This window comes from Cetorhinus maximus, chromosome 15, assembly GCF_964194155.1.
Source record: "Cetorhinus maximus chromosome 15, sCetMax3.hap1.1, whole genome shotgun sequence".
NCBI lineage: Eukaryota > Metazoa > Chordata > Chondrichthyes > Lamniformes > Cetorhinidae > Cetorhinus > Cetorhinus maximus.
In genome coordinates, this window is record NC_135893.1 from 49225522 (window position 1) to 49251125 (window position 25604).

Consider the following 25604-nt stretch of genomic DNA (forward strand, 5'->3'; position numbering starts at 1 on the left):
ATTTTTAATCAACATTGGAAACCTCATCTCGCCCGTGGATGAGATTTCCTCAAAATTCTAAAGGCTGCTTCGTCTATTTGTCCACCCGCCAACCATAAGGTTTGACAGGCGGGGAAAAGTTCAATTTGATTAATGGGCTTAACAGCCCTCTTAATTGTCGATGGGTGCGCTGCTGACTCTCATGTGCGCACACCGACCAAAATATCGCAAGTGCATGATGACGTCGGGATGCTCATGCATATATCGCGCAAAAGCCAGCCCATTATAAAAATTATTATATTTTCATGACACTTACGTACCCTCAGACACACACTCTGTCTCACACACAAAAACACACACACATAAAAACATACTCTCTCACACACACACTCCCTCAGACACACAAAAACACACACATTTTCTTTCTCAGACACATTCCCTCCCTCACATATTCCCCCTGACGTACACACACTCCCTCAGACACACACACACACACACAAAAACACTCCCTCTCTAACGTACAAACGCACTGTCTCAAACACAAACAGACGTTCTCACACAATCTCTGTCAGATACATACTCCCTCTCTCACACATTCCCCTTTCAAGCACTCCCTCACACACACACACTTCCCTCTCTCACACACACTTCCCTCTCTCACACACACACACACACACTTCCCTCACACACACACACACACTTCCCTTATACACACACATACACACACTTCCCTCACACACACACATACACACTTCCCTCACACACACACACTTCCCTCACACACACACACATCCCTCACACACACACACACTTCCCTCACACACACACACACTTCCCTCACACACACACACACACTTCCCTCACACACACACACACTTCCCTCACACACACACACACTTCCCTCACAAACACACACTTCCCTCACACACACACACTTCCCTCACACACACACACTTCCCTCACACACACACACTTCCCTCACACACACACACTTCCCTCACACACACACTTCCCTCACACACACACATACTTCCCTCACACACACACATACTTCCCTCACACACACATTTCCCTTACACACACACGCTTTCCTCACACACACATGCTTCCCTCACACACACATGCTTCCCTCACACACACAGTTCCCTCACACAAATGCTTCCCTCATACACACACTTCCCTCACACACACACACTTCCTTCACACACACATACTTCCCTCACACACACACACTTCCCACACACACACACACTTCCCACACACACACACACCCCTCACAAACACGCACTTCCCTTACACACATACTTCCCTCACACACTCACACACTTCCCTCACACACAGTTCCCACACACACACACACACTTCCCTCACACAAAAACACATTTCCCTCACACGCACACACATTTCCCTCACACACACACACATTTCCCTCACACTCATACACACACTCTCCCACACACACACTTCCCTCACACACAAGCACACTTCCCTCAGACACACATACGCACACTTCCCTCAGACACACACACGCACACTTCCCTCACACACACGCACACTTCCCTCACACACGCACACTTCCCCCACACACATTTCTCTCACACACACACTTCCCTCACACACACACTTCCCTCACACACACACTTCCCTCACACACACACTTCCCTCACACACACACTTCCCTCACACACACACTTCCCTCACACACACACACACACACTTTCCTCACACACACACTTTCCTCACACACACACGCACACACTTCCCTCACACACGCACGCACTTCCCTCACACACGCACGCACTTTCCTCACACACACACGCACACACTTCCCTCACACACACACACACACACTTCCCTCACACACATACACACTTCCCTCACACACATACACACTTCCCTCACACACATACACACTTCCCTCACACACATACACACTTCCCTCACACACATACACACTTCCCTCACACACATACACACTTCCCTCACACACACACACACACACACTTCCCTCACACACACACACACACTTCCCTCACACACACACACACATTTCCCTCACACACACACACACACACTTCCCTCACACACACACACACACACTTCCCTCACACACACACACACACACTTCCCTCACACACACACACACACACTTCCCTCACACACACACACACACACACTTCCCTCACACACACACACACACACACACACTTCCCTCAAACACACACTTCCCTCACACACGCACACACACTTCCCTCACACACGCACACACACTACCCTCACACACACACACACTTCCCTCACACACATACACACTTCCCTCACACACATACACACTTCCCTCACACACATACACACTTCCCTCACACACACACTTCCCTCACACACATACACACTTCCCTCACACACACACACACTTCCCTCTCACACACACACACACACTTCCCTCACACACACACACACTTCCCTCACACACACACACACACACACTTCCCTCACACCCACACATACACACTTCCCTCACACACACACACACTTCCCTCACACCCACACACGCACACTTCCCTCACACACACACACACAGACTTCCCTCACACACACACACAGACTTCCCTCGCGCACACACACACACACACACACACACACACACACTTCCCTCACACACACACACTTCCCTCACACTTACACACTTCCCTCACACTTACACACTTCCCTCACACACACACACTTCCCTCACACACACACTTCCCTCACACACACACACTTCCCTCACACACACACACACACACTTCCCTCACACACACACACACACACTTCCCTCACACACACACACACACACTTCCCTCACACACACACACACACTTCCCTCACACACACACACACACACTTCCCTCACACACACACACACACACTTCCCTCACACACACACACACACACTTCCCTCACACACACACACACACACTTCCCTCACACACACACACACACACTTCCCTCACACACACACACTTCCCTCACACACACACACTTCCCTCACACACACACACACACTCACTTCCCTCACACACACACACACACTCACTTCCCTCACACACGCACACTTCCCTCACACACACACACTTCCCTCACACACACACACTTCCCTCACACACACACACTTCCCTCACACACACACACACACACACTCACTTCCCTCACACACACACACACTCACTTCCCTCACACACGCACACTTCCCTCACACACGCACACTTCCCTCACACACGCACACTTCCCTCACACACGCACACTTCCCTCACACACACACTTCCCTCACACACACACTTCCCTCACACACACACACTCTTCTCTCACACAAACATACTCTCCCACGCACACACACACACTTCCCTCACACACACACTCTTCCCTCACACACACACTCTTCCCTCACACAAACATACTCTCCCACACACACGCACAGTCCCTCACACACACTCTCTCATATGCTCTGTTTTACACACACATACATACTCACTCTCTCACATGCTCTCTCTCACATACACACTCTCACACACTCACTCTCACACATTTACTTACTCACACACACGCACATGAGCGTGCGCGCACACTCTCTCTCTCTCTCTCTCACAAATGCTCTGTTTCTCACACACACGCTCTCTCCCACAATCTCTCACTAACCCAATGGCAGTATCTCTCTCCCCAAACCCACAACCCTGCTCTGGCAGGGTCTTCCCCACCCCTGGCCCTGGCAGTGTCTGCTGCCCCAACCCCCAGCCCCGGAAGGATCTCTTCCCCTCCCTCTCCCACCCTGACCCCGGCAGGGTCTGTCTGTCTCTCTCTCTGTCTCCCTCCCCTCCCTGAAATGCTCTCTTTGTCCTGAACACACTCACCACTGCCACTGTTAGCTGCTCCTCTAATCACAGCCTATGAGCAGCAAACATGGGAGTGGAACGGTCTGTGATTGGAGGAGCAGCTTGTTGGAGAATCTTCTAATCCACTTACCTGTCTTACCGGCATTTTGGACAGTGGCTGTGCGGGCCAGGATAGAGAGGTATGGCGGGCCTGAATAGAGAGGTATGGCGGGCCTGGATAGAGAGGTATGGCGGGCCTGGATAGAGAGGTATGGCGGGCCAGGATAGAGAGGTATGGCGGGCCAGGATAGAGAGGTATGGCGGGCCAGGATAGAGAGGTATGGCGGGCCAGGATAGAGAGGTATGGCGGGCCTGGATAGAGAGGTATGGCGGGCCTGGATAGAGAGGTATGGCGGGCCAGGATAGAGAGGTATGGCGGGCCAGGATAGAGAGGTATGGCGGGCCAGGATAGAGAGGTATGGCGGGCCGGATTTAGCCCACAAACCAGGGTTTGAACAAGCTTGACCTAGACTGTCAAATCATGTGTGCTAGCCTAACGCCCAGTTCATTGTGGAATTGGGCCGGGTCGGGAGGCATTTAAAAATCCGGTGGGACCGGATACTGGGATTCCTGCCCCTATTCTTGTTTCTGGCAATTATCTCCAGAATGGTATAAGGGTGCAGTTAGCGGGCCCACACAGACTGTTTCTCCATTCGGTCCTATGAAGCTGCACTGCCATTCAGTAAGATCATGGCCAATATGGTTGCGGTCTGAACTCCACTTCCCTGTCTGCCCCGCATAAACCTTGACCTGCTTGACTGTCAAAAATTCTATCTAACTCAGCCTTGAGTAAATTTGAAGTTCCAGCCCCCAATGCTTGCTGGGAAAGAGAATTCCACAGACTAACAACCCCCTTAGAGAAAAAGAAATCTCATCTCTATCTTAAGTCTGGAAGGCAGAGAGAATGTAGGCTAGATAAGAAAGAAGTGAGTTTAGCAAGGCTAAATGGAATGTATTTTAATGCAAGGAGCCTGAGGAATAAGACAGATGAGCTAAGGGCACAGATAGGCACGTGGGCGTATGATATCATAGCTATGAGCGAGTCTTGGTTATACGAAGGGCAGGATTGGCAGCTCAACATTCCTGGTTATAGGGTATTCAGACGAGGTAGAGAGGGGGATAGAAGAGGAGAGGGTTCGCAATATTGATCACGGAATCAATTATAGCAGTGAGGAGGGATGATATATTGGAAGGATCATCAAATGAGGCCATGTGGCTAGAAGTAAAAAACACAAAAGGGGCAAACATGCTGTTGGGTGTGTACTATAGGCCCCCAAACAGTCAGGGAGAGATAGAGGATCAAATATGTAATCAAATTTCAGAGAAGTGTAAGAATATTAGCGCAGTAATAGTGGGGGATTTTAGCTACCCAGATATTAACTGGGATAGTTTTAGTGTGCAAGGCAGGGAGGGAGCAAAATTCTTAAGTTGCATCCAGGAGAACTTTTTTAGCCAGTACATAGACAGCCCAACAAGGGAGGGGGCAGTTCTGGACCTAATATTTGGGAATGAGCCTGGGAAGGTGTATCAGTAGGGAAGCATTTTGGAGATAGTGACCATAACTCAGTTAGATTTAGGATAATTATGGAAAAGGATAAGGTTGGGCCGAGAATAAAAGTTCTAAACTAGGGAAAGGCTAATTTTACTAAGGTGAGATACGATTTGGCCCAGGTGACTGGGAGCAGCTACTTGCAGATAAAATTGTCAGAACAGTGTGAGGCATTCAAGGAGGAAATAGCGAGAATACAGGGCAAATATATTCCCGTAAAGACAAAGTGGTGGAGCAAGTCCGGAGAATCCTGAATGTCAAGGAACTTAAAGGTTAGGATTAAGGAAAAAAGAGAAGCTTATGGCAGATACCAAGGGCTCAGAACGGCAGAGTCCCTAGAGGACTATAAAAAGTGCGGTGGGACCTTAAGAAGGAAATTAGGAAAGCTAAGAGAGTCCCTGAGAAATCATTGGTGGGTAGAAGAAAGGAAAACCCAAAGGGGTTTTTTAAATATGTAAAGAGCAAGAGAATAACTGGGGAAAGAGTAGGGCTAATTAGGGACCATAAAGGTAATCTGTGCGTGGACCCAGAAGATGTGGGTACAGTCCTCAATGAATTCTTTGTGTCAGTCTTCACAATGGAAAAGGATAATGCAGGTATAGACATCAGGGTGGTGGACTGTGAAATATTAGAGGAAATTAACATAGAGAGAGAGGAGGTACTAGCAGATTTAGCGGCTTTAAAAGTGGGTAAATCCATAGGCCCAGATGAGATGTATCCCAGGCTGTTGAGGGAGGCAAGGGAAGAGATAACAGGGGCCCTGGCAGTAATTTTCAAATCCTCTCGGGCCACAGGTGAGGTGCCAGAGGACTGGAGGACTACTAACGTTGTCCCATTATTAAAAAAGGGAGGAAAGGATAGACCAGGAAATTACAGGTCAGTCAGTCTAACCCCGGTGGTGGGGAAGTTACTAGAAAGAATTCTGAGGGACAGAATATATCTGTACTTGGAGAGACACGGATTAATCAGGGATAGTCAGCATGGATTTGTTAAGGGAAGGTCGTGTTTGGCAAATTTGATGGAATTTTTTGAGGAGGTAACCAGGAGTGTTGATGAGGGAAATGTATTTGATGTGGTCTGCATGGACTTTAACAAGGCTTTTGATAAGGTGCCTCACAGCAGACTGGTCAAGAAAATAAGAGCCCATGGGATCCAAGGCAAAGTGGCACGTTGGATCCAAAATTGGCTGAGAGGCAGGAAGCAGAGGGTGATGGTAAAGGGATGGTTCTGTAAATAGTGAGGAGGATAGCGTAAACTGTAGGAGGATATCAATGGACTGGTCAGGTGGGCAAAGCAGTGGCAAATGGAATTCAACCCGGAAAAGTGTGAGGTAATGTACTTGGGGAGAGTTAACAAGGCAAGAGATTACAACATGAATAGTAGGACCCTGGAAAGTACTGAAAGAGGGACCTTGGTGTGCATGTCCACGGATCCCTACAGGTGGCAGGGCAGATAGATAAGGTGGCTCAGAAGGCATATGGGATACTTGCTTTTATTAGCCAAGGCATAGGTTACAAGAGCAGGGAGGTTATGCTGGAACTGTATAAAATGCTGGTTAGGCCACAACTCTAGTACTTCGTGCAGTTCTGGTCACCACATTATAGGAAGGATGTGATTGCACTAGAGAGGGTGCAGTAGAGGTTTACCAGGATGCTGCCTCGGCAGGAGGGTCTTAACTATGAGGAAAGATTGGATAGGCTGGGGTTGTTTTCCTTGGAGCAGCGAAGGTTGAGAGGGGACCTGATAGAGGCGTATAAGACTATGAGAGGCATAGCTGGGGTGGATAGGAAGACACTTTCTCCATTAGCAGAGGAGTCAATAACCAGGGGGCATAGATTTAAGGTAAGAGGTAGAAGGCTAAGAGGGGAGTTGAGGAGAAATGTTTTCACCCAGAGGGTGGTGGGAGTCTGGAACTCTCTGCCTGAAAGGGTGGTTGAGTCAGAAACTCTTGTAATGTTTAAGAACTATTTAGATTTACTTGCTTTGCCATAACCTCCAGGGCTATGGGCCAAGTGCTGGAAAATGTAATCAGATCTTTGTTGATCAATGCAGACACAATGGGCTGAATGGCCTCCCGTGCTGTAAACATCTATGAATCTAAGAGGGAGACCTCTTATTCTTAAACTTTGTCCCCTCGTTTTAGTCTGCCCACAAGAGGAAATATCCTCCGAATATCCACCTTATTAAGTCCCCTTAGGATGTTATATGTTTCAATAAGATCACGTCTGATTCTTCTAAACTCCGATGGGTATAGGCACAATCTGTTCAACCTTTCTCCATAGGATAAGCCCATTATCCCAACCATAGCCATTCTTAGGATCAATGATAAAAAGTTATTATCTGCTTCACACCCCTTAATCTTGTGTAAGTAAACACACAGGCATTGAAAAACCAGACCTAAGAATAGAATAACTTATTACAAGGTGGCAAAGATATCAATCAAACAAAATGCGCACTCCCCTGTGCAACTGTGTCAACATTGCCTACTGAGCTAAGTGGATTAGTGATTCTGGGAGCTCACCTAAGCATACATAATGAGGCCATCAGGCAACTGTACCCACAGAAGCAGGGAGCACAGATGGCCGCATTATTTATGCTTGGCTGAGCTCCAAGAGTGGATAAAGCACTTAGCCCAGCAGGCAATGTTGACACAGTTGCTCATGGGAGTGCAAGCTTTGTTTAATTGACATTTTTGTTACCTTTGTAATAGGTCATTCCTTCTGCATGGTTTTTCAATGCCTAAATGTTTATTTACACAAGGTTAAGCGGTTTAAAATGGACAATAGCTTTTTGTCATTGATCTCATGAATAACTGTCGTTGATTGACAATTTTTTGGACGTCAGAAGCTGAGTAGTTTTTTCACAGTAGATTTTCAAAGCGTCCGTGCTTATTGTGCCTGTTTCACAAGCATTTCAAAGACTTGTCCGCCTTGCAAATGACTCATTGGTTCTGTACTGGACACTGGGAGAGTAGGTATGGGGGATACATGGGGGGCATGACAGAGATGGGCGGAATGATGGGGGTATGGGAGATATGACAGGTTATGGAAATAGCTTGGGAAATATCAGGGAACATGGAGGGGGCATTTAAGGTATGAGGACTTGTAAGGGGTATTGGTGATATGAGGGAGCATAGAAGGCATGGAGGAAACATGGGAGATGTGAAGAGGCATGAGGGGTGAGTGGGCTTGAGGGTTTCAGGGGCTGACAGTCATGACAGTCCATTAGGAAAGGAAGCCTGCTGTCCTTATCTGGTCTGGCCTACATGTGACTCTGGACCCACACCAGCAATGTGGTTGACTCTTAAATGCCCTCTGAGCAAGGGCAATTAGGGATGGGCAATAAAATGCCGGCCTAGCCAGCGATGCCCACATCCCACACAATGCTATAGATTAATATAAGACAAGCCCAGAGAATTGGTGGCTCTGTGTTGGCTCCTCCACTTCAACCTGCTGGTTTGCTGATCAAGTTGTTTCTTGTCTTAATTTCAATGAGCTCTTGGTATGATGTTCCTTCAAAGTCAAGGTAGGGTCAAATATAATACCCAGATATTCAGGCATCGGATCCTGGCCCAGCCTGTGTTAAAGAAGATTTTTGTTAGCTTTGTGTGATGATTTTGATGAAAAAAGCTGCCATCTTGGCAGCTGTTTTAAGTTTCCATCTTTTTTAAACCAAAGCGGTTTTCCACATTGCCAGGAGGGTTCCAGCACTAGCTTGGCTAGTTTTGAAGCACAGGTCTACAACTGAGACATTACTGGAGTCCATAGCCTTTTTTGTGCCCATTGCACTCTGCCATTTTTTGATGTAATGTGGTGTGAATCAAATTGGCTGAAGACAGTCATTTGTTATAAGTGGAAACATTTAATGCTTTTTTAAACTTACTGTGCGTCATTAATGTTTATGAAGTTAAAAAAAGTGACGTATTTTATAGAAGCAAGAATTGAATTGTATTTTGTGGTTATTTGGAAAATGTTACTTGAAGGTTATATCCAAAAGTGTTGACTTTGTATACATTATTCTAATTCAAAGAATCACAAAATGGATACGGCATAGAAGGAGGCCATTCGGCCTGCTGTGTTTGTACTGGGTCTCCGAAGGAGCAATTTACCGAGTGCCACTCCCAGCCCTCTCCCCGTAACCCTGCAGATTCTTCCTTTTCAGATAATAATCCAATTCTCTCTTAAATTCCAGTTAAAGATTTAGTGATTGAAGATGACTGAAGACATTAAAAAGGAATCGCCGTCCATCAGCATTAAGGAGGGAGAAAGTTTTGCAGTAGACAATCAGGAAAAAGCTGCAGAAGAGGAGGAAGAGTTGTCGCATGCAGAAATCTTGGACCTGTTTCAGGAAGGTCTGGCCATGATAGTCCAGGATCCTTTGCTGTGCGATCTGCCTATTCAGGTGCGTAGGATTAGTTTTTTGTTTCATTTTAATCCTAACATTTGTGCATACATAATACTGTAATCATATTTTATTTGTGACAATGTTTAATATAAATGAAAGTAAACACTGCTTGATCAATGGAAATCTTATTCTGACACATTAAGAACTGCAGCAACGTATCTTTGTGCCTGTAATCTTTGTGAAGGATATAAACTTTTGATATAATCTAGTCAGAATTGTTTTAACTAAACATTGGAAAACACTTTCTTCGTAGATCTTTTGTATAGATTAGTAATCATATTAAATGTAAAGATCAGCACTAGCAGAGACCATTTATAATTTGCATATAATTTTAGATATATATGAAGAATGAAGAAAAAAACCTTCTTAAAAAATACAATTGAGAAATAGTATCATAAGAAGTAGGTGCAGAAGTAGGCCATTCGGCCCATCAAGTCTGCTCCGCCATTCGATCATGAAGTTCACGCTTCTCTGGATTTGATAAAACCTCATATGCAAAGCTTATTTCTTTAAACTTGTCTCCAGCGTTTGGATTTTTATCCGGATGGTATTCTTTAGCCAATTTGCGGCATGCCGCCTTGAGTTCGATCTCTATGGCTCCGGAGCTGACTCCGAGGATATCGTGATGAGATAATGGCTGACCTGATAATCCTCAACTCCACTTTCCTGCCTTTTCCCATAACCCTTGATTCCCTTACTGATTAAAAATCTGTCTATCTCAGCCTATATATACTTTAATATACTTAATATATACTTAATGACCCAGCCTCTACAGCCCTCTGCAGTAAAGAATTCCACAGATTCACTACTCTCTGAAAGAAGAAATTCCTCCTTATCTCTGTTTTAAATGGGCAACCCTTTACTCAGATTATGCCCTCTGGTTCTAGACTCTCCCACAAGGGGAAACAACCTCTCAGCATCTACCCTGTCAAGCCCCCTAAGAATCTTATATGTTTCAATAAGGTTGCCTCTCATTCTTCTAAACTCCAACGAATATAGTCCTAACCTACTCAACCTCTCCTCATAAGAAAATCCCCCCATCCCCAGGATCAACTGAGTGAACCTTCTCTGGACTGCCTCCAATGCCAGTATATCTTTCCTTAGATAAGGGGACCAAAACTGTTCACAGTATTCTAGGTGTGGTCTAACTAGTGCCTTGTATAGTTTTAGCAAGACTTCCCTATTTTTATACTCGATTCTCTTTGAAATAAAGGCCAACATTCTGTTTGCCTTACCTATTACCTGCTGATCTTGTATGCTCGCTTTTTGGGATTCATGCACAAGGATCCCCAAATCCCTCTGTGCTGCAGCTTTCTTCAGTCTTTCTCCATTTAAGTAACATTCAGCTCCTCTATTCTTTCTGCCAAAGTGCACACCCTCACATTTTCCCTCATTATATTCCATTTGACACGTTTTTGCCCATTCACTTAACCTGTCTATATCCCTGTGTGATTCTTTGTGTCATCCTCACCACTTGCCTTCCCATTTATTTTTGTGTCATCCGCAAACTTGGCAATAATACATTCATTTCTGTCATTTGAATCATCAATATATATTGTAAATAATTGTGGCCCCAGCACTGATCCCTGTGGCATTCCACTAGTTACAGGTTGCCATCCTGAAAATGTCACCGTATCCCAACTCTCTGTCTTCTATTAGTTAGCCAATCCTCTATCCATGCTAATATACTACCCCAACACCATGGACTCTTATCTTATTAAGTAGCCTTATATGTGGTACCTTTTCGAATGCCTTTTGGAAACCCAAATATATTACATCCATTGGTTCCATTTTATCTATCCTGCTTGTTACCTCCTTAAAGAATTCTACTAAATTTGTCAGGCATGATTTCCCCTTCATTAAACCATGCTGACTGCTTGATTAGATTATGTATTTCTAAATGCTCTGCTATTACATCCTTTATAATAGACTAACATTTTCCCAATGACAGATGTTAAGCTAACTGGCCTATAGTTACCTGATTTTTATCTCCCTTCCTTTTTGAATAAGTGTGTTACATTGGCAGTTTTCCAATCCTCTAGGACTTTTCCAGCATCTAAGGATTCCTGGACAATTACTACCAGTGCATCCGCTATCTCTGCAGCTACTTCCTTTAATATCCCAGGATGCAACCCATCAGGGCCAGGTGACTTATCCGCCTTTACCCCCGTTAAGTTCCCTAATACTTTTTCTCTAGTGATAGTTATTGTATTTATTTCCCCCCCCCTCTTTTGCTCCATGATTATTTAGTATTTTTGGTATGCTATTAGTGTCTTCTACCGTAATGCAAATTATTTATTCAATTCCTCTGCCATTTCCTGGTTCCCCATTTTATTATTTCCCCAGCCTCATTCTCTAAGGGGCCTATATTGACTTTGGCCTCTCTCTTCCTTTTTATATATTTAAAGAAGCTCTTACTGTCCATTTTTTTATTGCTTACTAGTTAACACTCAAAGTTTATTTTCTCCCTCTTTATTATTTTTTTGGTCATCTTCTGTTGGTTTTTAAAACTTTCCTAATTCTCTGGTTTACCACTAATCTTTGTCACATTGTATGTTTTTTCTTTCACTTTGATACTATCCTTAACTTCCTTGGTTAACCATTGTAGGATTGTTCCTACAATCCTTCTTCCTCACTGGGATATATCTTTGTTGTGAGTCATGAACTATTTTCCTAAATGTCTTTTCTGCTAAACTCCTTTCCCAGTCCACCCCAGCCAACACTGCCCTCGTTCCTTTGTAATTGCCCTTTTTTAAGTTTAGCACGGTTGTTTCCACAAAAATTGGTGGGGTGGTAAATAGTGAGGAGGATAGCCTTAGATTACAGGAGGATATAAACGGGCTGGCCAGATGGGCTGATCAGTGGCAAATGGAATTTAATCCAGATAAGTGTGAGGCGATGCACTTGGGCAGGACAAACAAGGCACAGGAATACACGATGAATGGTAGGACCCTGGGAAGTACCAAGGATCAGAGGGACCTTGGTGTGCATGTCCACCAGTCCCTTAAGGTAGTGGGACAGGTAGATAAGGTGGTTAAGAAGGCATGTGGGATATTTACCTTTATTAGCCGAGGCATAGAATATAGGAGCAGGGAGGTTATACTGGAACTGTATAAAACGCTGGTTAGGCCACAACTGGAGTATTGCATGCAGTTCTGGAATCTGCATTATAGGAAGGGTGTAATTGCACTAGAGACAGTGCAGAGGAGATTTACCAGGATGTTGCCTGGGTTGGAGAGTTTTAGTTATGAGGAGAGATTGGATAGATTGGGGTTATTTTCCCTAAAGCAGAGGAGATTGAGGGGGAACATGATTGAGGTGTATAAAATTATGAGTGGCATAGATAGGATAGACAGGAAGGAACTTTTCCCCTTGGTGGAGGGATCAATAACCAGGGGGCATAGATTTAAGGTAAGAGGCAGGAGATTTAGAAGGGATGTGAGGAAGAATTTTTTCACCCAGAGGGTGGTGGGAATCTAGAACTCACTGCCTGAAAGGGTGGTAGAGTCAGAAACCCTCATAATATTTAAGAGGTATTTGGATGTGCACTTGCGATGCCATGGCATACAAGGCTATGGGCCTAGTGCTGGAAAATGGGATTAGAATAGGTAGGTACTTGTTTGACCGGTGCAGACTCGATGGGCCGAAGGGCCTTTTTCTGTGCAGTAGACCTCTATGAATCTAAGCTTCTCACTCTCAAACTGATTGCCAAATTCCACCATATTATGATCACTGTTTCCTCGGGGATCTTTTGCTCTGAGATAATTTATTAAACCTGCCTCATTACACTTTACCAGATCCAAAATAGCCTGACCCATGGTTGGATCCACAACATATTGTTCTAGGAAACAGTCCCGAATACACTCTATGAATTCTTGCTCATGGCTACCTCTGCCAATTTGATTTTCCCAATCTACATGCCCTCATTATCTCATGATTTATTCTCTGTCCTATAGTATATCTAAACACTAACTAGAGACCTTAATTTTAATCTAAAGACTAGAAATACTCACCAATCCAACTCGCCAATCAGCTGCTCTCCATGCTCTTTTTAAATGAAGCCTCCTCGCTCTTTGTTTTAAATAAAGTCCACACACTCACCCACTCTCTGTTTTAAAAAAAGTCTACACACTCACCTGCTCTCTGTTTTAAATAAACTCCACACGCTCACCCGCTCTCTGTTTTAAATAAAGAGAAAAAACTATCTCAGTCATAAAAGATGGAAAACTTCTAAACCATTAACGTTGAACAACCTCCAATATGGTTGAATAAGCAATGAAGATAGGAACAATATAAAGCCGACTAGATAAAACAAAGGAATTAACTTTTGTCACTTTTCTAACTTTGTTTCTAAGTGCTCTTTTTATCAAAACAGAACGTTATGCTTGGCATCTTTAGCTTTCTTTACCTCTAAAATTTCCTTTGTGTTGCTAATATTCCTTTAATCCAGATTTAACAAATTCTCATACTTCTCCCCAGATCTCTACTCTTGCCTTACAAATAAGTTGCAGCAGCATTAGTAGGGGGTGAAAAAAAATCAACATGATTCTGCCAGGGCCACTCAGCTCCTGACCTCCTTGTCCAAACATAGATAAAAGAGCTGAACTCAAGAGGTGAGGTGAGAATGACTGCCCCTGACTTCAAGGTAGCATTTGACTGTATGTGGCATCAAGGGGCACTGGCAAAACTGGAGTCAGTTCGAATCAGGGGGATAACTCTCCACTGGTTGGAGTCATACCTAGCACAAAGGAAGATGGTTGTGGTTGTTGGAAGTCAGTCATTTCAGTTCCAGGACATCACTGCAGGAGTTCCTCAGGATAGCGTCCTAGGCCCAACCATCTTCAACTGCTTCATCAATGACCCTCCCTCCATCATAATAACAGAATTGGGGATGTTCGCGGATGATTGCACAATGTTCAGTACCATTTGCAACTCCTCAGATACTGAAGCAGACTGTGTCCATATGCAGCAAGACCTGGACAATATTCAGGCTTGTGCTAAGAAATGGCAAGGGACATACATGCCAAACAAATGCCAGGCAATGATATCAACAAGAGAGAACCTGACCATTTTCCCTTGACATTCAATGGCATTACCGTCACTGAATGCCCCACTATCAACATCTTGGGAATTCCATTGACCAGAAACTGAACTGGACTAGCCATATAAAGACTGTGGCTACAAGAGCAGGTCAGAGGCTGGAAATTCTATGGCAAGTAACTCACCTCCTGACTCTCCAAAACATGTCCACCATCTACAAGGCACATGGAATTTTCCCATTATCAAACTAAGTGCGGTGACGGGCAGTTTCACCAGTACCCAGCCCGCTGTCCATAATGGCGGCAAGTTGTGCCTGATTCTGCACTTCGAGCCTCAGGTGCGTATTGGTCCAAATGACCTGGCGGGTCAGGAGCTGATTCGTCCACCCGCCGTCAGCCGGTGGGTTCGAAGGTCTGGGCGTCATATTTAAATGCCAATCCAATACACAATCTCACTCTCACAGCCCACCAGGGATGTCTGATAGCCAGAAGTGAAAGGCCGAGAGCCTGAACAGGAAGGCAGAACTCTGTTTCATGCACCAGGCCTTGATCAGAGGATTGTAAGCGCTCTATATCCCAGGGATGGCTGCAGGAAGCACAGCAGCCTCACCTCTCCAGCCTGGGAGACTGTCGCAGAGCAGGTCAGCACAGCTGGCAGCCGTGCCTGAAATGCCATCCAGTACAGGAAGAGGATGAATGATCTCATCCGCTCCGCCAGGGTAAGTCATCCTTCAACTCCCTCCAATATCAGACTCTCATGATGGCATCATGCACTCAAACAGCTATTCTCTACAGGAGCCTCAGGCAACCATTAGCGAGGAACAGATATCAACAGTCATTCTCTCAACGAGACTTTCACATCACCACCATCTTACCTGTCATGTTGCTCACATCTTCTGGCCCTTCTGGGGAGGGCTCACCACACACGGGATGTGCATCTCACCCAACCTCTGCTCCATCCCTCCTCATCACCTGCCTTTTTTTCTTCTTCATACAGGCCAAGCTGGTGCACAACAGGCGCGAGAGAGCGCAGACTGGGGGAGGGAGGGCCGACATCATCGCCCTCAGTGAGTTTGAGGAGGCTGCAACTGAGCTGACTGGGGAGGACAGGGATCAATCCTGTGGGGAAGGAGAGATCACCCTCTCCCACCCAACCCAGTATGGATCCCAGCTCCATCACTTCATCAAATCCTGACATTCACAGTGAGTCATGTGCAGTCTTATCTAGCTGATGCTCATTAACTGAAACTCTATTTTCTACGCACCAGCAGATCGAGGTCCCCAACCCAGTCCAGCACCAGTGCGAGCCCCCAGACTATGCCCGAAGAGAAAACTCCGGAAGAACCGTCCCGGCACTCACACACACCCTCCACCAGCTCAGAGACACACACGTCGATGGGGCTCACTTTCTGGGGAACACCTCACTGACACGTCCCCGCAGCAGTCGGAGGCAGGGAGAGCCCAGATCTCTGGCACTCGGGGGGCTGCTGGAGACCAGCCACCCACTCAGTCCAAGTCAGATGATGAGCCTCTGGAAGCAGCCGACAACTCAATGCTGGAGATGCAACGACAGGCGGTGGAATATCAGGCAGAGATTCAACAGTCACTCAGCAGACTAGAGCGAACGATGGAGGAGTCCATCCGTCTGATGTCGTGGCTCCAACATGCAAACGCCTCGAGGTCACCACGGGAAGGCTGGTGACCACCATGGAGACCTTGGTCCAACAGCTCTTGCTGGATTTACACTCGGCCCTGCACTCCATGGCCACACACCCTGGGGGGCACCATCAGGATGTAGGTGACATGGCGATGAGGCACCTTGACACCCCCCTCCGAGTGCACCATCTCCTGCAGGAGTCAGGCTGGGGCCCTGGGGCACCCACAGGGAGGATGAGCATCAGCCGAATGCCCCAGGGGCCTCCTCTCAGGACACTCCAAGGGTGTGCAGCCACTCACAGCCCCCTCTGCCTGTCACCCCATCCATTCCAGCTGCTCAGGCCACCGAGTGCACTTCAGTCCCTGAGCAGGTGACTCTTATCAGGCCGGGACCCTCCAGGCCTCGGGCCACCAGAGAACATCCGCCAAAGTCATCACAGGCATCAGGACGTAGCAGCCAGCAACTGCCTCCAACTCTGCTGCGGGTGTTGGGGCTGCACCCAGGAGTAGCGGCAGAGTTAGACAAATTGATGGCACTTTTAGATCATGGGTGTGCTAGACATGTAAATACATTGCACTTTTGTTAATACATTTGATAGTTATGTGAATGTTCCTGTCAACAGAAGGTTGATTTTGTACTTTGGAACCCTATTATTTTGAGGTTTAGCCTTCCTCCCGCTCAGTGATAGTATCCCACTGTGAGATTCACATTCCTGTGATGTCAGCCTCAGTTGAATTAGTCTCCACACCCTTGTGTGATGTCAGGGAGATGTGTTTAAATCTTTATTGGAAGTGTGTGATGTAAGAGTTTCTCACCCTTCCTCAAGGAACAGCATTGAGTGAGGGCAGCTCATCAGCGTTGATAATCTAGCGGCATGTGTGTCTCCTCAGTGGTAGTGGCAGAAGAAAAGACATGCACAGGAGGAGGATATCCCTAGGCATGTGCACATCTCAGTCACAGCAGTGTTTGCATCATGAGATGGTGGCGAAGGCGCCAAGTCTTCTCTCACATCGCTCTTGTTCCGAAGTGGACTCTCAGTTCCCAGACTGAGCTCACTCACAGGGCCCCATGGACCAAAGCAAAAATTGTGGCCTGGCGATTCAGGGTCAAGTCATGCGCAAGTGTGAAAGCGGGACTCGTTCTCACTGCAAGTGGGTGGATATCCCCTGAGTTGAAAGAAAATGGCATTGAGGGCTAGGAGAGATGTGGCCATATTCCTTCACTTAACTTTACTCTTCCTGGAACCTGTCAGTGATTAATGTTTCACGGGCACGTCTCCCACGTCTTCCTTCCTTCATGGTGTGATCGCGCTCATACTGACCCTCAGCAGCCTCCTGAGGTTCTTGGGCCTCTGGATCTTCATCCTCCGATGAGCTCTCATCTTCCTTCAGGTCATCCTCTGGCAGGGGTAAGAACGTAAGGACATAAGAAATAGGAGCAGGAGTAGGTCATTCAGCCCCTCAAGCCTGCCACGCCATTCAATGAGATCATGGCTGATCTGCCCCAGGCCTCAACTCCTCTTTCGTGCCAGCTCCTCATAGCCCTCAACTCCCCAATATTTCAAAAATCCAACTACCTCCTCTTTAAATACTTTCAGTGATCTAGCCCCCACAACTCTCTGGGGTAGAGAATTTCAGGCATTCACTACTCTCTCCAAGAAGAAATTTCTTTGCATCTCAGTTTTAAATGAGTGTCCCCTTATTCTGTAACTATGTCCCCTAGTTCGAGATTCCCCCACTAATGGAAACATCTTCTCAACACCTACCCTGTCAAGCCCCCTCAGAATCTTGTACATTTCAATAAGATCACCCCTCATTCTTCTAAACTCTAATGAATAAAGGCCTAACCTGTTTAGCCGTTCTTGATAATTCAACCCCTTCATCCCAGGAATCAGCGTAGTGAATCTCTTTTGAATTGCCTCCAATGCCAGTATACCCTTTCTTAAATACGGAGACAAAACTGTACACAGTACTCCAGGTGCGGCCTCACCAACACCCTGTACAGTTATAATAAGACTTCCCTATTTTTAAACTCCAACCCCCTAGCAATACAGGATAAAATTCCATTTGCCTTCTTAATTACTTGCCGCACCTGCATGCTAATTTCTTGTGTTTTCAGGCACAAGAACATCCAGACCCCTCTGTGCTGCACTTTTTTTGCAGTCTCTCTCCATTTAAATATAGTCTGCCTTTTGATTCTTCCTACCAAAATGCATGACCTCGCATTTTCCTACGTTAAATTCCATCTGCCAAGTTTTTGCCCACTCACTCAGCCTATCTATATCCCCTTGCAGATTCCTTGTGTCCTCATCACAACATGCCCTCCCACCTATTTTTGTATCATCAGTAAATTTGGATACAACACACTCTGCCTCCTCCTCCAAGTCATTAATATAGATAGTAAATAATTGAGGCCCTAGGACTGATCCTTGTGGCACTCCACTAGTTATGTCTTTCTAACCTGAACAAGACCCATTAATCCTGACTCTCTGTCTTCTGTGTGTTAACCAATCCTCAATCCATGCTAATACACTACCCCTAACACCCTGAGCTCCTATCTTGTGCAATAAGAGGTTTGTCCAGTCTTGTCCAATAAGAGGTTCACCTCTTTGCATTTCCAGATTGTGAAGAGCACAACACACTGTGATGATGTGGGAAACCCTGTCGGGAATGTATTGTAGTGAGCCACCTGAGCAGCCCAAGCATCTGAAGCACATCTTCAGAAGCCCTTTGGTCTGCCCTATAAGGGAGCGTGTGGATCTGTGAGCAGCATTTTACCTTTCCTCAGAATGACTTTGAGGATGACGAACCAGTGGGTACCCCTTATCCCCAAGCAGCCATCCCTGCAGGTGTAATAATCACTCGAAAATCTCAGGCACCTGGGAGTGACTCAGGATGTAGAAGTCATGGCAACTCCCAGGGTAAAAGTGCAGTATGTGCTTCCGGTGATCACACACCAGTTGTACATTGATGGAATGGTAGCCCTTGTGGGTTATAAACATTAAGGCCTGCTGCCATGGAAACCGCATAGCCACATGGGTGCAGTCTATTGCCCCCTGCACTCTTGGGAAGCCTGAGATGGCGGTGATGCTGGTGAATCTCGCAGCCTGGCTATCGTCATCCAGAGCAAACCCGACATAATGATGGGCCTTCCTGTAAAGGGCATCCTTTATGCATCATTATGTTGTGGACTGAGAGATGCTGCACAGGTCCCCTGTTGATCCTTGGAAAGAACCAGAGGCCAAAAAATTGAGTGCAACGGTCACCTTCAAAGCCACTGGCAGGGGATACCCTCCAACTCCACGTGGCATCAGGTCTTCACAAAGAATGTGGCATATGTGATGTACCAGATCTCAGGACAAGTGCAGACGTGCACGGCGTTGCCCCTCACTTGTTTCTAAATAGGAGACTCTTTACAATAAACCCCTAGGTCTGGTGATTCACTTCCATTGTCTGAAACGCTCTCCTGACCCTCCTGTTCATCCTCTGGCTCCACTTGACCATGTCCCTTCTGCTGGAGCTGCGCACAGAGTCACCTCTCCCTCCTTCACCTCCTCCATTGCATTAGGACCCTGACAAAGGCAGCATTGAGTCCTGGATCCATATGTGCTTTGCCTTCTGTCTGAAAGGAAACATTGAAGACATTAATGATTCAAGGGGCAAGAAAGTGAAGCTCAGAGGATGACACAATTGGAGACTGTCGGGGTCTGTAGTTTATCCTGCCCTACTTGCATGGTGACTGATGCTGCCTTGTCCCTGAGACACTGGCACACACATCAAGGTGACCAAGATGGCATCGCAGATATGTAACATCTTGAGCCCTGCGTGGGATGCTAAGGTTTAATTGAGATGAGTAACCCAACCTATCTCTGTGCTCCAATCTCTGATGTGGCATATTAATGACCAATCAGATGCTCATGGTCAGTCATGCCCTTTGGCCCATTAGGAGTGTCACATCTGGTGAACATGTGACAGGCATTCATTGATGGAATGCCATATATTATACAGCTTTGCCTTCTTCACTATTGCCTGCAATCCCAAATTCTACATTACTATGTGTTACCGTTGAGGTGAAGCAACTGTGACGTGAAGCCATTGAGTTCTGAATAGCCCTTTAACAGTGCTAATGAAGTCATTGGCCTTCATCGCAAGGAGGTATTCCTCCTTTCTTTCGAAGCAGACTCCTGCTTGTTCCTGTGGCAACAAGAGGTTAGAGAGCAACCCCAGAAAGGTTCCCATAGTGTTCGCCCTTCTCCCTCACTGCCGTTCCGCAGCCTTCCCTCCCCATTGCCCTCATCGTGTTCATCAACTTGACCCTCGCCTCACAGCGTGCCCCCCGGTTGAAGTGCTAGACTCTGAAAGCGGAGGCCTGCATGAGTACCACAGCACAGTGGTGTTCCTTGGGACAACGAAAGCAAAGAGAAGGAGCAGTCCAACCCTACAGCCCCAACAGAGTGGCGTTCATCTCAACGAGACCGGCGCAGCACAATGGCAGGTATGATCCACTCACCTTGAAGTTACCAGCGAGCTGAAGTCCAACTTGTGCACGCCCACCCCCCCTCCCCTTTTCAGACGGATTTGAGGCCGACATAACTTCCCGCTGGAAGATTGGAAGGCGTGGCAAGATTCTGGCGAGCAGCTGTTTTAATGAGCATTCTGACATGCTAGTGAATGCAAATGGTGTTTGTGCCACTAGTCGGCGGCGGGATAACCGGCCTGCCATGAACACACTGTCGGGAGAATTGCGACTTGTTTTTACGATGACGGATTTGTGACTTTTTGCCTGCCGCTGGATTCTCTGTTCCCGCCCGCCATGAAACCCACTGCAGGCAGGATGGGAAAATTCCGGCCTATATCATGACCACATCCCAAAAAGGTTTCTCTTGAATTTAAATATGCCACAAAGGCCCATTTACTAATATTTTAAAAATAAAATGCTAAATGCGAAGAGTTTGAATCCCTTATTTATTTCAATTATAAAGGAGGCATCTAGACCCCAAATATCTCAATTTCTGCCCAGTTATCCAGTCCGCTCCACAAAAAGAATAAACACTTATTTCAACTCATTCACCTGCATTTTCCCTGATGGATCAATGAACTAATTTACTGAGTAGCTGAGACATACTGGGGCCGGGAAGATTCCATTTTCAGTCCTGAGCTGATCACAGGTTTGGGGTTGACAGGAGTATTACAATTGATCTCAGTACCATAGTTTAAGGAGAGGACTAACAGCCACATTCTCACTCTCCTGATTGCTACCCACTGACTCTTACTTGAAGTTCATTTGTCTTGATTTCAGAAGGGGACAGAATCAGACATGACTTTCATGACCTGTTCTGCACCACTCAGCCATTAAAAAGCAACACAGATGCATTCCCAAAATATATAATGCCAGTACCTATTTCCACATTATTATGAAAAAGTAACATTTAAAGTGCAATTTAAAATATCTGTTCACATACACTCACTTTAATCATGCCTGATAATGCAACTGGTGCATGTGTTTTTCATCATTCTCAATCATGCATTTATGCATGTATTCATACCCTACCTTATTTACATGGAGGCCTTGTGGTGCAGTGGGTAGTGTCCCTGCCTCTGAGCCAGAAGCTCCAGGTTCGTGCCGCCCCCCCGCCCCAGGACTTGATGAGCAATGAAGTTGCGTTCATAATGCAGTCAAGCAGGTTGATGTCAACTTACAAATCCTCCCAACAGATGTCAGTGACAAGCAGTAAGAGTGGAAAGATTTCTGGTCCACCAACTGTCACTATCCATAACTCCAGATTACAATATGCATGTAAAAGCATGTTGCCACAGCAACCCAGACTCCCTGAGTGAACTATAATACACCACCACCATCTCCTTATTTATACCTTGTATCTTGACCACAATTACAATACAGTTGTGCTGCCATTAAATCCCCAGATTAAGATGTACCATTACAGTAAAACCTTCAGGGACCTTCTTTTAAAACTTAAACACTATTAGTAGCTATTAATAACTTAGTAATAGAGAATAAAAGGCAAACTTCTTGTAACCAGCCTACATCCAATATTGACTGATCTGATTTGATTATGGTCAAATGGTATAGAACAATTTGTCGCCCTTTGTGATATATTGATCCAGTCTAGCATTTTATCAGTTATTAGTGTTTTATAAAGAAATTGTGTAATCTTCTAATTTGATAAAATGGAACTAACAGAACTTGGAAGATTAAATGCCATTAGGACAACATTGTTCCACTATATGGATCATAATATTAACAGAAAAAGTTCTTTTCTTACTAATAAATTTGGTGGGACATAATAAATGATTGTGAATTAATCGTGAAGCTAACATGGCACTGCTTTATTTAAATGTTGCATGAGGATTTCTAGCTCAACGCTGCAGAGATTTCTAGTTGACTTTATTTGAACTTTAAGGAAGAAATTTTCCCTTGAATTTTAGGTTTTGAATAGCCTACAGTATCCCTATTCTACTGTATTTTCATTCAGGACAGTCGGCATAGAGAATACCTCCATAGTTTCCATCAGTCCCCAAAGCAGGACTGCAAGTAAAGTAGCACCTTGTTATGTGAAGTAGGGCTTTATTTTTTCCCTCTGAAGGTGTAGTGCTCTCTAATGCATTTTTGTGCATGCAGTAGCCATGCTGACTTACTGAGGATATCTTGAAACTTGCTGATTTTCCTGAGGTGAGGTGTAATAAGATGTCTTCGCGTGTATCTAAACAGAGTAGGGGATTGAGCACCCATGATGACGTTTATAGTAAAATGTTGATGAGTTAAGACTAGAGATTCAAATGACAGGCTTAAACAATTGCAACTACTTCAGTAGAACTGTGTATACATTGGGATATCCAATGTTAGAGCTCCATGGATTACAAAGGAACTAGAGGTTAAAATTAAACAGAAAAAAATTAGGCTTATGATAATTGTCAGGTACCGAATAAAATGGCAAACCAGGGACAACACAGAGTGCAGTGAATTACAAGAAGGGCAAAAAAGAGAATGAGAAAAGATTAGCTGGGTAACAAAAGGGAACCCAATTTTTTTTCTAAACACATAAAAATTATAAGGGCAGTTAAAAGAATGGTGGAGCCCAGAAGGCAAGTTCTAAATAGATTGGTATCGTTCAAAGTTAGCAAGTCACCTACTCCAGATGGACCTGATGTTGTTGAGGGAAGCTAGGATGGAGATAGCAGAAGCTCTGACCACAATCTTTCAATCCTCCTTGGGATGGTGCTGAGGACTGAAAAATTGAAAATGTTACACCCCTGTTCAAAAATAGGGAGAAGGAATATCCTGGTCACTATGGGATAATCAGTCTGTCAGCGGTGGGAAAAATACTCTGCCAGGGTGGAAATTAATTTTCAGTTGGAAAAGCATGGGTTAATAAGGGACAGCCAGAAGTTAAAGACCTAAGAGGTAAAAGGTAAATCATAAAAGCAAAAAACTGCAGATGCTGGAAATCCAAAACAAAAATAAAAATACCTGGAAAAACTCAGCAGGTCTGGCAGCATCTGCGGAGAGGAACACAGTTAACGTTTTAAGTCCATATTACTCTTCAACAGAACTAAGTAAAAATAGAAGAGAGGTGAAATATAAGCTGGTTTAAGGGAGGGTGGGACAAGTAGAGCTGGATAGAGGGCCAGTGATAGGTGGAGATAGCCAAAAGATGTCATAGACAAAAGGACAAAGAGATGTTGAAGGTGGTGATATTATCTAAGGAATGTGCTAATTAAGGGTAGAATGCAGGACAAGCAAGGTACAGATAGCCCTGGTGGGGGTGGGGTGGGGTGAAGGGATCGAAAAAGGCTAAAAGGTAGCGATATAATGGATGGAAATACATTTAAAAATAATGGAAATAGGTGGGAAAAGAAAAATCTATATAAATTATTGGGAAAAAAAGGGGGGGATCGGAAAGGGGGTGGGGATGGAGGAGAGAGTTCATGATCTAAAATTGTTGAACTCAAAATTCAGTCCGGAAGGCTGTAAAGTGCCTAGTCGGAAGATGAGGTGCTGTTCCTCCAGTTTGCGTTAAGCTTCACTGGAACAATGCAGCAGGCCAAGGACGGACATGTGGGCATGAGAGCAGGGTGGAGTGTTGAAATGGCAAGCGACAGGGAGGTCTGGGTAATGCTTGCGGACAGACCGAAGGTGTCCTGCAACGCGGTCACCCAGTCTGCGTTTGGTCTCTCCAATGTAGAGGAAACCGCATTGGGAGCAACGAATGCAGTAGACTAAATTGAGGGAAGCGCCAGTGAAATGCTGCTTCACTTGAAAGGAGTGTTTGGGTCCTTGGACGGTGAGGAGAGGGAAAGTAAAGGGGCAGGTGTTGCACCTTCTGTGGTTGCATGGGAAGGTGCCGTGGGAGGGGGTTGAGGTATAGGAGGTGATGGAGGAGTGGACCAGGGTGTCCCGGAGGGAACGATCATGTCTAACTAACTTGATTGAGTTCTTTGATGAACTAACAGAGAGTGTTGATGAGGTAGATGTTGTATATGTGGACTTTCAAAAGGCATTTGATAAAGTTCCTCACAACAGAGTTATTTGGATAATAGAAAGAAGCACATGGCATAAAGGGTGCAGTGGTAACTTGGGTATATAATTGGCTAAGGGATAGGAGGAAGGGAGTGCTGGCGAACGGATGTTTTACTGACTGGAGGGAAGTATGCAGTAGGATTCCTCAGGTGTGAGACAGCTCTTTCAAAGTAAGCCACAGGTACAACAGGGCAAATGACCATCTGTTGTGCTATAAAATTCAATGATTCCAGATCAAATCTCCATTTCATCAATCTATTATTTTTCAGCTGTGTTTAAAGATGTGGAATACAAATTCAGAGCCACTGTCGATACCTTCCCTGGGTTGTGATGTGGGGCATTCCTGTAAACACTCTGAGCATTTTACTTTTATGTAACTACCCAATGTTTGTCATACAGTAGTATGACTCAGGGTTGTAACGATATTGTCTCCTTATGTTTGCTTCTTTCACTCGTCCTGAAAACATTTAGTGAGATGATGCCTATGAGCCTAAAGGATGCTTTAATTCATAGTACAATGAACGTATAGA

General features: G+C 45.5%; 1 protein-coding gene across 2 annotated transcripts in view; it reads left to right on the plus strand.

Moving 5' to 3' along the window:
- snrnp25 (small nuclear ribonucleoprotein 25) overlaps positions 1–25604 on the plus strand; it is a 48516-nt gene that overhangs the window by 2482 nt on the left and 20430 nt on the right. For both annotated transcript variants that reach the window (XM_078558372.1, XM_078558371.1), the window contains exon 2: positions 9628–9837. In XM_078558372.1, coding sequence (XP_078414498.1) covers positions 9649–9837 — 189 coding nt within the window. In that variant the 5' untranslated portion in view covers positions 9628–9648. The remainder of the gene's footprint in view (positions 1–9627; positions 9838–25604) is intronic.